General features: G+C 31.7%; 2 protein-coding genes across 4 annotated transcripts; one reads left to right on the forward strand and one right to left on the reverse strand.

The window, feature by feature from the left end:
- Nucleotides 1-2600: 2600 nt before the first annotated feature.
- LOC108807227 (E3 ubiquitin-protein ligase RHA2A) lies at nt 2601-3355 on the reverse strand. Its single transcript, XM_018579483.2, has one exon. The coding sequence runs from the start codon at nt 3289-3291 to the stop codon at nt 2839-2841; it is 453 nt and encodes a 150-aa protein (XP_018434985.1). The 5' UTR covers nt 3292-3355; the 3' UTR covers nt 2601-2838.
- A 7082-nt stretch (nt 3356-10437) lies between these two features.
- Nucleotides 10438-13339, forward strand: LOC108806457 (CDP-diacylglycerol--serine O-phosphatidyltransferase 1-like). 3 transcript variants are annotated; one of them, XM_018578580.2, is made up of 13 exons: nt 10438-10700; nt 10891-11060; nt 11155-11220; nt 11288-11347; nt 11447-11537; nt 11635-11689; nt 11771-11850; nt 11971-12087; nt 12176-12260; nt 12357-12448; nt 12531-12784; nt 12872-12960; nt 13040-13339. In XM_018578580.2, exons 2-13 carry the CDS (start codon nt 10906-10908, stop codon nt 13165-13167), a joined length of 1272 nt encoding a protein of 423 aa, XP_018434082.1. In that variant the 5' UTR covers nt 10438-10700; nt 10891-10905; the 3' UTR covers nt 13168-13339. The 3 variants fall into 3 exon arrangements, with proteins under 3 accessions (XP_018434082.1, XP_018434081.1, XP_056845799.1); XM_018578579.2 differs by having other exon boundaries at nt 10438-10660; XM_056989819.1 differs by having other exon boundaries at nt 10438-11060.
- Nucleotides 13340-14344: the final 1005 nt, after the last annotated feature.

Genomic DNA, 14344 nt, shown 5'->3' on the forward strand with positions numbered 1-14344 from the left:
AGAGGACTGAGGAAAAGAAGGAAGCTGCACAACACTCAAGGCCAAAGACTATTCCACTATCTCTCCATCTACGTGTGTTTCTATGCATCCCTTCCTTATACTTAATTTCACTAATTAACCTACTCTCGTTATCTATATTAACTTTGAACAAAACAAACCATGCTTTTTCTTAAAACTGTAAAAAAGGTTTTAGAGGACACATACCCAATAGGCTCCGAGATCAACGTTATTTAGAGTTGTTCACAGCTCCCAAGTTCTAAAAATTTCACTGTTATCCCCTCAACACTTTGTACATTATTTGCTAATATATACACAATCATGTTACTTTCTTATAAAATTTTATATTATAGAAAAAGGAGAAGAGATATAACCTCCTTGCCCTTTATATAAGACCCACTCATCATTCCATCCTTTTGCACATTGCCTATTTATATCAATCTTTTTCTTCTTTAAGTTGTTGCTTTTATATAATCAAGTCTTTTTCTCTTAGAGGTCAGCTATGGTGTATACCGAAGAAGACGACGATAGTCGACGAAAATTGTGGATGGTGTTTTATTATGTATGAAACAACGATGATAACATTTGTGGATGGGCTCTGCAATAGTCTACGCTCTTTCATTGAAAATAAAGTCTAGGGAGAGCGAGATTATTGCATTGCATTGCTGATGGGGAATCGAAGTTTACTGGTCCGATTTTTTTTCCTTAACCCGAAGAAGATCAATCTTATTATTATTATCTCTTACTCTTATAGTGTTTAAATGTTTGAGTGTGTTCTCAGTCTACGAATTATTTTCATGTTATATTGTTACGTTATGAAATGAAGAGTGTCCTTGCAGTGATCGTATTAATATATAACACAACCTACGTTGAAAAATATTAGTTTAGCAGCATTACATACCAAATGGATAATTATTGTGCTGCATCTTACGAAATCAAAATGGTTTTATTGAATTGTCACATCAATTCTGTATTTCTGTTTATCTCAACTAAAAAGCAACACTTAAATGACGTTTTGAGCTGGTAAGATTACAATCTCTTTATTTTAAACAGCATAAAGAGAGTAATTTGATCCAACAAACCCCTAAATCCTTGCCGTAGCGTGAGAGTCCTAACTTTGAAGATTACACGACTCCTAACTCGAATGGTGCATCAGATATTTATCATGTACGACTGTTCTTCTAAATGTTTTGGCTGACACACAGAGCTCGACTGGGGAGAAGAAACAGATGAGTAGAACTTGATTGAGCACTGCCTCGCATCATTGGACAGGCAAAAATATATATGTTTCCACAACGAGCGTAGTAAAGTTTACCGAGGGTGATAATGCTGCAAATGGAGCTGGACACTTTGCTCCATTGATGTCTCACTGGATTGACAATGATGGTAATTAGAGCATAATAAGACTATCTTAACTTTGAAATAGAATGATTAGCCATCAACAGGGTGGGTCCTGGATTAAAACTCAGGATACTAAAGCTTTAAGATTTATAGATTAAGAAAACTAGTATTTTTTTCTATTTTACTCTCATTTAATACATTATTTTATTGGATAGAGATAAAAGTTGAAAATATATATTGAAAATATAAAACGACACTTATAATGAAATAAATTTTGAAAAATAAAATGATATTTAATATGAAATGAAAGAAATATTAGATATTTAAAAATTATAATCTCAAAATTTGGTTGTGGTACAGTGATCAACTATCCAAGTTTTACCCTCCAAGTGTCAGGTATCAAAACTAAAAAATTAATTGTTTGTCCAAGATTGGAACTTAAAACCAGAATTCAAACATTGTAAATAGCCCGAGAGTTACCCAAGAGCTCGTTGTGTTTCTGCTTAATGTTGCTCAGTTAGATGATGGCGTTTCTTAACCATGTCATATATTGATTGATTGACTAATAAGTTAAAAAGAAAAATGGGTTTTTGTGTTTTATGTTGTTGTTGTGCCCTTGTGGGCTGTAGCTAATCGTTTGTTAGAATATCTTCAATCCATTGCTATATTCACCTTCAAATGCTATAATAGAGTAAATGTGCTCTAATCCATTGCTATATCCACCTCTATAATAGAGGAATACTATTTTCACTTCTATTTATCCTCTATTATAGAGACATACTTTTTTTTTTCAAAACAGTCCTTTAATTTTTAAACTTTTATAATTATATCAAAAACAATTATTTTTATAAGAAAATACAGTTTTTATAAACATAAAATGACACTTTTTAGTGAAACTTTTGTTTAAACAGAGTTAAAAATGTATGAAAATCTTATAAAAATAAAATTGAATAGGGTTAGTTTGCAACTTTTAAAAATAAAAGATACTTGTTGTAAAATAAAAATAAAATCTTTGAGAATATTTTTTTTAGAGGTAAAAATAGAGAAATACATTGGAGAGAAACACATCTCTATTTTACAAATCCTCTATTTTAGAGATAGAAATAGAGAAATACATTGGAGATGGTTTTAGAGTGAAATACTATTTAGCTGGTTAGGCTAATTTGTCCATATGATCCTATGGGTTTCATGTGTGTTTTTATATCATTTGTCCATGACTACTTTATAGGGTTTTGCATATCGATCATTGAACAATTTTAAGGTACATCAAACATGCTTCTGTACATTATGAGATATGTTCGGATATTACAAGTCCATGCGAAAAAAAAAACTCAAAAAGAAAAAAGATCAAGAAAACAAGGGCGCGCGTGGTCAAATCGAACAGACAGCCTCTATAATTTTTCTGATCTCTCTACATAAAGAACAGTTGAAGATGGGCGAATCATAGCCGTTGGATTCCGATCCGGGGAATCTCCTAAACCCTGATCGCACGCGTGAGAATCAGTGGGGAGCGAGGCAGGAGATCAAATCCCTTCCCACGCGCCGCTGCGTTTTGGAGACGCAACCATCGGCGACCAAAGCAGATCTACAGAGAGGACATGTGAAATTAAGACAGTGGAGCCATCCCTCCAAACACCGCTTGTGGAACACGTGTCGACACTCCAGCTTCCTCACCTCTTCTCCCTCCTGCAGCTTCGACAGACACACCACGCAATCGGAACAGCCTTCGCCTCCTCCGCAACGGTACGAGAAGAGACGGTTCAGGCTCAGCTGATCGGCGAGGACGATGATGCTGGCGAGTCCCGACGCTATGACGGAGGAGTCGTCGGAGTTGGAATCGCAGGGACGATGGAGGATAGAGCGGAGACGGCTGAGGAATACGGCGAGGAGAGAGAGGAGCATCAGAGGGATCGAATCGGAAGAGACGTCACTGAGCTGACCTTGTAGCCCCATCTTCCTCTTCTTCTTCTTCTTCTCTCTCTATCTCTGTTCTCTCTCTCTCTTTATATAGCGGCGGTCTTTGATTAACGGTTAAAACTTATCAAACTCCTTCTTTATTTACTTTCTCATCATCGTTAATTGCAAATACTCCCTCTGTTTTTTAAAGATGTATATTTTAGGAATTTTTTTTGTTTCAAAAAGATGTATTTTTCATATTTTCAATGTAATTTTTGTCAACTAATTATGAATAATTGTGAATCTCAAAAACATTAATTGCATTTTTTGAAATTTTATTGGTTTAGAAATATAGGAAATATAAAATAACAAAAAACTATACACTAATAAGTAGATTTTAATATGTTTTATTAAAAAGTGTGAAAATCTCAAAACATGTATTATTTAAAAACAGAGGGAGTATTTAAAAGTAGTTATTTTTTTACATTGCTTATTTAGTTTGAATACGGTTAATACAAAAAAATTAAAATGATTTGATTCATGTGCACTCGTTCTAAGTTTTTTACTCAATAAAAAAGTTTGATGTTAGTGTGAACTATTTTTTTAAATCATTTTTCTTACCACTCCGATGATTATCTACTTCAAATAAATATATACTTTTGAACTTAAAATCAATATAGTTTTTCTCCCTGAAACTAAAATAAATGAAGTTATTCATAGATACCAAATATTTCGAACATGTGATTTGGGATTTGCAAATATATATATACGAACCAACGTCGTAGAAAATGTTATTCTCTCTACGACCTCTATACCGTAAGGTTTTTTTTTTTTGAAGCGTGTGTTTTTGCAACAGTCTTACGAATATTTCAAATATACAATTGAATGATTAGTCAAAAGATAAAGTACTTGTTACCAATTTTTACATTCCAGTAGTTTTGTAGGAGATAAAATGCGTTTCGCCAATTTTTTTTTTTAAACTGTAAAGTGAAATACTTGTTTTTAAGATGATACTTATTTATTGAAAAAAGAACAAAATTGCCGAGCCGGTGAAGATTTTGCACGATCCTCGCTAACTTGTTGTCTCCCCACCTTCAGTATTTTATACGTTTTGGAACCTCAATAATCATATCGATTCTACGTTTTCTATCTTATACTCCCTCTGTTTTTTAAAGATAGATGTTTTAAAAAAATAAATTGTTTCACAAAGATGTATTTTTTATGTTTCCTATACAAAAATTGCAAATTTCAGTAAAATTGATTGAATTTATTGAAAGACTATTGGTTAAAATGCATTGGAATTTGATAATTTCTAAAAATGATGTATAGTTAATGTGTTTTCTTAATATGTGTGAAAACATTAAAACATACATCTTTAAAAAACAGAGGGAGTAACAAATAAGAGTATGTTCCAGTTTCAAGAACCATATAAATGATATAAGGGACCAAACAACATCAGACTTTGGAAAACAAATAAAATTTACGACTGTATAATGGACAGAATGCACTTTTAAAGCTAAGATACAACTTTTTATTATATACTTGAAAAAAGTGAATTTGATGATTTTTTATAATAAAATATTTCCAGGTTTTATTTTGTTATATTTTGATTAAGTAATAAATAGTCAAACTAAAGTGTGTAATCACAGCTAAAAATGTTGATTTATCAAAAGCTTATATCAAAGGTTTACAAAATTAGTGAAAAGTGCGCGTATAGCTTGAATCGACCATTTTTTAATTTTATAATTAATAAACTCAAAGCAAAAACATGATCGTAATGAAGGAAACCTAAACAAAAGGGTGAATGATAAGGTACAATTAGTGATGTATTAGAAAATAGTATAATTATAAGTTTAGGTTTATGAATAAAGTAAAGAAAGTGGGAGAAAAAAAGTAAAAGTTTTCGCCGTCCAAAAGATCTTGGCAATCCACCGACTGATTAAAAAGAGCACAAGTTGGAATTAAGAAACTTAATAAATACATTAATTAAGCAATGAACAAAACTATACCCATTGATATAGTTGATGATAACGAAATGCTATGGGGTTAAACAAAAAAAAAACTCCAAAAAGGGAAGGCTTAAAAGCAAGTGAGAAAATGATGTATTGTTCTGTATATCATCATTAGCAAGGGTTTAATTAATCGGTGATTATCATCTTCAATTAGATGAGCATTGTGTGGTGACAAAAGCATTGTAATAATAAAGTAATAATATACAAAAGAGCATCTTTCGTTTTTCATTTTTGGAGAAGAGGTGGATGCTGTAGAGGCCATTCATTTCAAGCATGATGTGGCCGAAGGCAAACCATACAAGTTTATCAATAATGGTGTATGGAAAAGGCAAGTAGCAGTCATAGTTGAAGCAATCAGACCGATCTCTATTGAATCATAAATGGGCCTAATGCACTTACGATATGGGCGTGACCAGTTATGGTTTTGTATTGCTTCATGGCCCATTTCGTTATCAGTTAACATCATACTCTTTGGAAGAAGAACAAGTGAAAGGGTTCTTTTCTCAGTCTTCTAGTGAATTAGTTACAATTTTACTGTTTGGTTGGTCCTTCTAAAAATTGCTAAAGTGAAAAAGATATATGTGGTGTTACATGATTTGGTTGATTTTACACACATTTTTCAAACTTGGTACGGTATGTGGACGTCTACCGTTGTGCATGGATGTTCACGATGTACGTGGACGTCACAAGCTATATTCTTATATATGGTCGTAACTTGAAGGTTTTTTTTTTTTGAACTTGTGGGGCGGACGCAGGTTGAACAAGGGTGTGACAAGTGCCCCACGTTCTTTTTTTTATTTTCCTTAAGCAATTAGTTCAAACTTTATTTATATGTCCCTTACCTAAATATATGTTACACCAAGTGCCCCATATTAAATAGAACTCTGGTCCGCCCAGGTATCCATTAATATACGTTTACTAACTATACATTATTGTCTTGTAAACCTTTTTTGTTTTTACTGAATTTTGGGTTAATCTTTGACAAAAATAATTTCCCAAATAAATTGTTAGTTCGTGTTGGAATTACAAAAGTAGAGTTAGGTTTCAGAAAATGCCACATTACCAAATAGATAAAAGGAAAGAAAAGGGATCACATGCACGATAGTTAGATCTAACAAGAGGCAATTGGTGGTTAATCTAGCATTTTGAAGCATCGATGGACATCTTTTGATGACCTGAAAGCATCATGTTAGAACATATGTCACTGGCGGCGATCCTTTATACTATATTGTGGATTTGTTTGTAGTACTTCCCGTCACACTATATTGTAATCACTGGATTTGTAAGTGAAAGTGAACAATTTCAAGTTTACACCCATTCTTCAAGAGAGTAAAAACATTTGATTTCTTAAATTTTATGAGATTTGAGTGATCGATCAGAAAACTTTGAAACATATTATCTTTAAAAGAATAGCAAAGAGAAAAAATATCTAAACTCTAGGGGTTGGTTGAATTAATAGCAATTAGGAGAAGGCATGTGGTGGATCAGTCATATACATAGAATAGAAAACCATAATTAAAGTCGTCCGGACAGATGAGAAACAACAATGGACCACTCTTGCTTTGCTTGTCTTCATATGCTAACACTTATACTTGAGACTGACTATTTTGAGGTTGTCCTTCCTCACATAATTTCTAGATGTAGACCATACTTCTCTCTCCCCCTCCCTTATTTTACCCCATTTACATGAGATTAGCTAGTTCTTCTTGAGTTTACTAGTATAACTCTTGTTGTGAAAACAATAAATAGATAGGCTTACCAGTAACAGTTTACTCATAATTTCACTTCTTACTATGAGTGTATGCACTTTATTACGTGATGTCAATCGATATTTGATAGTATAGTGTTGTGATGATAATATACACTACTATATAGTATTAGAGCTGTAATGCTTTTTATTCTGGTAATCATTACTGCTATCTCAATGATTCGAATATCATGAAATTGATATTCGCAATTTACTTTGACCTAAGCATTATTTTCTCTCTCTCAAGATTTTCTTCTTCTATTAATTTACCTATGATTTAAAGAAAAAGACAAAAATAGCACCAAACCAAGTTTTTGTCATAAAAATAGCATCACAAGGAAGAAAATGATCAAAAGAAGTTTTATTGAATAGTAAATATATATTTATAACACTTGGGTTAATTAATCTAAAACTTAGGGTTTAAAGTTAATGGGTGAGGTTTTAGGAATGTATTCAAATTTTTAAAAATAAAAAATAAAAATGAAAATTTTCAAAACAAAAAGTGCTATTTTGATCATTTTATTTTTTTGAATGCTATTTTTATGATAAAAACTTAAAAATGCTATTTTAGAGATTTGCCCTATGATTTATCCTCATTTGAAGGAATTAATCCATTTATGGCAACCATTGCCGGTCTAACATTTTATAATTCTCTAATCCAATTTTAAAATCTTTTCCTTTAAAATATTTTATCTATATTATAAAACACTAATATAAAATAATTAAAATTTTAATAAAACAATATAATCACATCAGTTGTTTATAAAAACAATAAATTGTAAACTCTAATATATATTTTCATTTTTGATGCAAAATCATTCACTAAACTAATGTAAAAAAATTTTAATAATACCAGTCACAAATGATAACAAAATCAAATCATGTAATCTTTTGTGTGACATTTATAACACAAATAACTATCTATCAAATTTAATTTCTTAAAATTTCATTTATTTGTGGTGATTGATATTAGAATACTCAACAATACACATTAAGCAATTTATGTATGTTAGATAACAATCTTCCATTTTCAAAATCTGCCCTCTTTTGGTATTGACTCTCATAAAATATAGTTCTTATTATCATTATGTTTGAATGATATCATTTTGAAGAAGCATTCAAATTCAAACATAATGCCTTCAAATTATAACTAAAACTGCCTAATATATTTTAACTACTTTTTTAAATCAAATTTTCCAATCTATAAACATTAATAAAAAAATAAAACAAATATGTCTTTTTAAATTGGATGTTTTAATCGATGGTTTGGCCAATTTATCCTCTATGCTGGTCTAATGACAACTTTTTTTGTTAAAATTATTATTTAGTTATTATTACTAATGAAAGGGTTTTAAAAGAAAAAGAAAAGAGGGGTAATGTGTGGGAAGTGACCACAAGTGGTGTCTCCATCTGCATGGTCTTTATAGGAATGAGCTGTTTATCTTTGTTTCTATTCACATTTATTGTCCTTTAGTTTTCCTTGGTGCTTTTAAGAAAAAATATTCTCAGTACTTATGTGATCATCTTAATGAAGAGGCAGATGAATTAGTTTCCCTCTCTACATTTGTGCGTTCATGAGTGTATGGTAAGAGTTATGTTGATGAGTTTTAAGGCTTGATTGGTAGAACATTATTATAAGCATAATGCTGGTTATTATCCAATCAATATTTATCACAAAAGTATTTAGAAAAAAAACATTTACAAGATACTAATGTCTTCTAAATGTTTTTTGCTCAATGCTCTGATATAGAATTTTTGGTAAAGAATTTGCAGTAAGAATAAATAAATAAAATTTAAAAATTATATATAACTAATTTATTTTTATTTAATAATATAAAATTATGTTTATAATAAAATATATTTAAAAATAAAAATTGCAACTATTTTTTTTTAAAAGAACAATATTTCACATTTTACAGTATATAATTTTAAAATTGCCATAAAATTTAACATATAATATATTTATTTGAAAATAATATATATTGAATTATAATATATATTGATAATATATTTGAAATATGAAAAATTATTATTTAAAAAATAAATGTAATTTTATTTAAAATATATAATTTATTTTAGATATAGAAATAATTTTGAGACTATTAATAAAATATATAAATTATATATAATTTGTATATAAATTAAACAATTTACAACATACTACTGCTTCTTCGTCATTTGTACCAATCAAACCCTTAGCACAACTGGACTTGTTTAATACTCTCTTAAATTTTATTTCACACTATGAATTTTCTTTTCCACCTTTTAATTTTATTCTTTGTCATTGAATGAAAATGATTGACTATATATACTAATTAGGGTTGTTATTCTACTTTTGTACTTTTGAGAATAGCTGTCAATTCAATTACTTAAATAAGAATATTAATATATCTAGAAAATGATGTTCGTTACGTTTTAAGTGTATTTTGGTGCAATGAAACGATCACTTGAGAATTATTGCATTTGTATCATTTCAAAGCCATAAAGTTTGGCGTATTTTTGATGGATGATAACGAGAAATTTTTGGCCTATTTTTTTTTTCTTTCTAGATCATAATGTTATTTTTAATTGATTCGGCTGCATTTGGTTATGACAATTCCTCAATTTTTTTTTTTAAATTGTAGTTTAAAAAACCACCAAGGAAAAAAGGACCAACATTAATTTTATTAAAGAGTCAAAAATCATTCTATCCCTTGTTTTAAAAATATACAAATATAAATAATACTAATTTTTTTACAGTTTGGAATTATATGTTTTTAAATTCAAAATTTTAAGAATTTTTATTTTATTTTATTTTTAATTCTCTCTTCAAAATTAAAAAAGTATTTTGAAACAATTTTTATTATCTATTTTTTTAATATTTATATATTTTAAAAATTTAAACTAACTCTTAAAATATTCTTTAACTCTAAAACTTGAATCTAGATTAATTAAGCGTAGAAGTATAAATGTATATTTATTTTTTAATTAAATATCTTTCTTTTACTTTACAATTATTTTGGTAAAAAAACTAAAAAAACTATCCTAAAAAAATTCTATTAGTTATTTATATACAAAATAACTTTTTATTTAGTAAGAACATTTATGATGTGGGTTTGGCGCACTGAAAACAAAGAAGTCTCTCTCTCTTCAGTTTTTATACAAAAACTATTTTTTGATCCATTATTAATAGATTAACATATTGTTTTCCAATTAATATATTAAAGTAATGAAATTAAAACTAAAAACTGTTTATAAGTTTATATTAAAAAATCTAAAATAATGTTTTGGTGAAATAAAATTATAGTTAAAATAATATCATTTGTGAAATTACTTGTAAAACTTTTTTTTGTGAAACGGATGGGAGAGTATTTTTGATATAGGTAAAAAAAAAATAAGAATTAAATGCGAATAAGACCGAACAAATGCGAGAAGATATAAAAATCGTTCGAAGAGTGTTATTGTTATTACCTCCTGGTGATAATATTAATATCATAAAGACAAAACAACAGAGAATAAAATTGATGAAGGAAGGAAGGAGGGAGAGAGAGACGTGATTCAGGGAAAAAATCGTCGGAGATAGAAAGCAGAGTCGTTTTCAGATCGTGAAGCTCAAGCAGAGAAGAAGCATATCCACTCTGATATTCCTATTCAATCATCATCCTCCTCAAGCTTCTTACTTCTTCAGGTTACTCTCAATCTATCAATCTGTCTCTACCTCTCTAAGGGTATATCCCAATCTCTTCCCTTTTTATTTTTTGATTATTATTTATTTGTTAACATGAATCATATGATTGATGATGATGAGTCTGCTTTTAGCTCTGCAAAGTCAGAGCCTTTTTATGTCTCTCTGCCTTGTACCTTTGTACTTGTACTACCCTTTTTCTCTTCTCACTCTCTCTGCACTTTTTTAACAAGGTGGTTTGATTAGTCATGGAACCCAATGGGTACATGAAAGAAACAAAAAGGGAACATTTTGTTGGTAGAATGAATGGTGATGTTGTTGAGACTGAGCTTGATCCATGGACTGCATGGGCTTACAAGCCTCGCACTATCTCCCTTCTCCTTATTGGCGCTTGCCTTCTCATGTGACTCCCTCTTCCCCTTCCTTTGCTTTCTTCTCCTCTGTGCCATTTTCTTGTTATTATCCTCATGTTTTTTTGTTTTTTGTTTTTGACTTAGTTGGGCAAGTGGAGCTCTTGATCCTGAGAGCACTACTTCTGATGATATTGTCACATCTGTTAAAAGGTTTTCTCTTTCTCTTTATCTATGCTTGAATCCCTTCACTTACTTTACTATGTTTTTTATGTTCTAGGGGAGTGTGGGCTATGATTGCTGTTTTTCTTGCTTACTCTTTGCTCCAGGCCCCTTCAACGTAATCACCTATATACCTTCTTGTGTTCTTCTTTTTTGTAGATTCTCTTGCTTGCTCTTGTTCTGCTCTGTCTTTAGCCACTTTGTTTGCTTTATGCAGGGTTTTAATCAGGCCACATCCTGCAATCTGGCGTTTAGTTCATGGATTGGCCGTCATTTACTTAGTTTCACTTACTTTTTTACTCTTCCAGGTTCGCTTTTTCCTCTCTGTCACTGCCAGTAGCTCTTTTGTGTTCTTGATTTTTAGTGAGCAAAACTCTAATAGTACCAAACTTTTCTTCCATCTAGAGACGTGACGATGCTAGGCAGTTCATGAAGTTTCTCCACCCTGACCTTGGAATCGGTATTATTAGTTTCAGAGTGGCTTTGCTTTATATTTTTACCTCTTGTGACTTGTGAGTGATTGAGTTTGCTCATGTTGCAGAACTTCCTGAGAGATCATACGGTGCTGATTGCCGTATCTATGTGCCTGATCACCCAACAAACAGGTTTAAAAATCTTTATGTATGGTATCTTCTCAATCTCAACAACTCCCCCCTTTATTTTTTGTCTTCTCATGTTTGTTGGCATAACCTTCATATACAATCTAAAAAGGCTTTATGCTTTGGTTAACAATTTTCACAGGACACAGTATTTGACGAGTTTTTCTTGGCTCACATCTTTGGATGGTGGGGAAAAGCAATTCTGATCAGGAATCAGCCTCTTCTGTGGGTGCTCTCTATTGGTTTTGAGTTATTGGAGGTTCTTCTTTGTTCCCCTTATGTGCGCTTACAGGTTTCATGTTGATAAATATAATGATAAGCTTCCCCTGTATATTTATGTTCTCCAGCTTACTTTTCGGCACATGTTGCCAAATTTCAACGAGTGCTGGTGGGACAGTATTGTTCTTGATATCTTGATATGCAACTGGTTTGGTATGATTCTTAAAGCCACCTTGGCCTCATTACTTCTAAGATGTTTATGTAGAGAGAGCTGAGTAACGTTTTATATATTGTTATAATGATTGGTAGGGATCTGGGCAGGGATGCATACAGTACGATACTTTGATGGAAAAACATACGAGTGGGTTGGCATTAGCCGCCAGCCTAACATTATTGGCAAAGTAAGGTTTTGTTTCATACACAATGGGCCTAGAGCCACGCTTTGTTGAGAGGGTTTTAAATTTTTTTTTGTTATGTTTTCAGGTGAAAAGGACACTAGGGCAGTTCACACCAGCTCATTGGGACAAAGACGAGTGGCATCCACTGCAGGGACCTTGGCGTTTTGTTCAAGTACTCACTCTTTGCATCATCTTCTTAACAGTGGAGCTCAACACATTCTTCCTCAAGTTCAGCCTGTGGATCCCTCCTCGAAACCCAGTGATTCTCTATAGGCTGATCTTGTGGTGGCTTATAGCGATACCAACAATACGAGAATACAATTCATATCTCCAAGACCGGTATAGCTGTTATCCACTATGGTTACCTTAGTTAACATAAGGTTTCACATATGTATATATATAAGTGGTTGTTTTGGTTGTTGACAGGAAACCTGTGAAAAAGGTGGGATCATTCTGTTGGCTATCAACAGGGATATGCATAGTAGAACTTCTCATCTGCATCAAGTTTGGAACTGGTAAGTTGTTGCTTATTTACTTTATGGTTTACTCGGTGTGGAGAGTTTAAACTTGGTTGTTTTGGTGATGCAAAAACAGGGTTGTACCCAACAGAGATGCCGTTGTGGGTAGTGACACTTTGGGGAAGTGTGGGACTTGGACTTGTGGCCTTTTTGCTGGGTTGGACATGGAAGATACAGAAGACACTCGAGAGAAAGAGACGCTAAAGCTCATCATATCAGAGGTGAGACAGATAAAATGCCATTGTAGGGAGGGTTTTGGTTATTTGTAAATTGGGAGAAGAAAGAAAAAGAACAAATGTAAATGCAATTTTTTCTTTTAGGGATAGTTGTGTGAGATTTTACTTTACAGAGCCTTCCAATCAATTCTTTCATGATCTTTGTTCTCTTCTGCCCACTCAAAATTGACAACAAACATGTTGGTTTTTTGAAACTTTGAATGGTGAACATGTTAACGACATTAACATCATTAATGTTTGATTTGGTTACCCCGTTCACACTTTTTGTTATGGTAGACATTGATGTCATTGTTAACCCTTTAAAGGTAAAACACCCCAGTGGGTTCTTCTGCCTTTGAGATATATACCTTTTTTTTTTGCTGTCAATTTTTGCACGGCATTTACAACATTATAAATGCTATTATCATTGAAGATACTGCTGCCGTCAACTCAATCACTAGAAGTACAATTTTAATATGCTATTCAAAGTTGTGCATAGGCCTATACCAAATACACAAACATGACACAGCGACATTCATTGTACATGGCATAAATAGATTACCACAGTGTCAGACTGTCTGAGGTAAATGCAATCAAGTCCTTATCTCCCTATTATTCTGTGTTATCATCATTCAATCAACATTTTATTTAATTTTGTTTAGAAAATGGAAAAAGACAGAATCAAATTTGATATTGGTGGATAAATATTAGATTGTGTGACGTGCCGTCCAACATCTCACATGTGCTTTAGAGATAAATATTGACCATGTTTCATCACTTTTCCAACATCATCTTTTTTTTTTATTACTAACTTTCCTTAAAAGCCAAAAAGATGCTGTCAGATGGCGTCCGTTCTAAGGGAATCTTGAGAGATTCTGCTCCTTCTCGAATCTATAATGGGCTTTATGTTTATCCAGTTTGTAATGGGCTTTGAGTTTCTAATATCATGAGCCCAAAAACCTGTCGGAAAACGCAATGAAATGAATCTAGAGAAGACTCGAGTTCATCAAAAAACAATATAATTCAACTTGTCCTTGTGTTAGGGATCCTCATTCGTGTCTCGATCTAATCTCCTTCCCGATCAGGTATCATCACTAAGCACTTTCGAATCCACCATCTCTTTTGGATCTTGTTTTCTGTTTTTCTTTTTTCTTTTTTTCTGACGC

The sequence above is a fragment of the Raphanus sativus genome, chromosome 6 (assembly GCF_000801105.2).
Source record: "Raphanus sativus cultivar WK10039 chromosome 6, ASM80110v3, whole genome shotgun sequence".
NCBI classification, from domain to species: Eukaryota; Viridiplantae; Streptophyta; class Magnoliopsida; order Brassicales; family Brassicaceae; genus Raphanus; species Raphanus sativus.

Excerpts from the sequence above, each read along its gene's own strand:
- LOC108807227 (XM_018579483.2), bottom strand. The coding sequence starts at position 3,291 with ATGGGGCTACAAGGTCAGCTCAGTGACGTCTCTTCCGATTCGATCCCT.
- LOC108806457 (XM_056989819.1), top strand. The coding sequence starts at position 10,906 with ATGGAACCCAATGGGTACATGAAAGAAACAAAAAGGGAACATTTTGTT. Across the intron at positions 11,061-11,154 it reads ATTGGCGCTTGCCTTCTCAT|TTGGGCAAGTGGAGCTCTTG; the intron begins GTGACTCCCTCT and ends TTTTTGACTTAG. Across the intron at positions 12,449-12,530 it reads AGCCTAACATTATTGGCAAA|GTGAAAAGGACACTAGGGCA; the intron begins GTAAGGTTTTGT and ends TTATGTTTTCAG.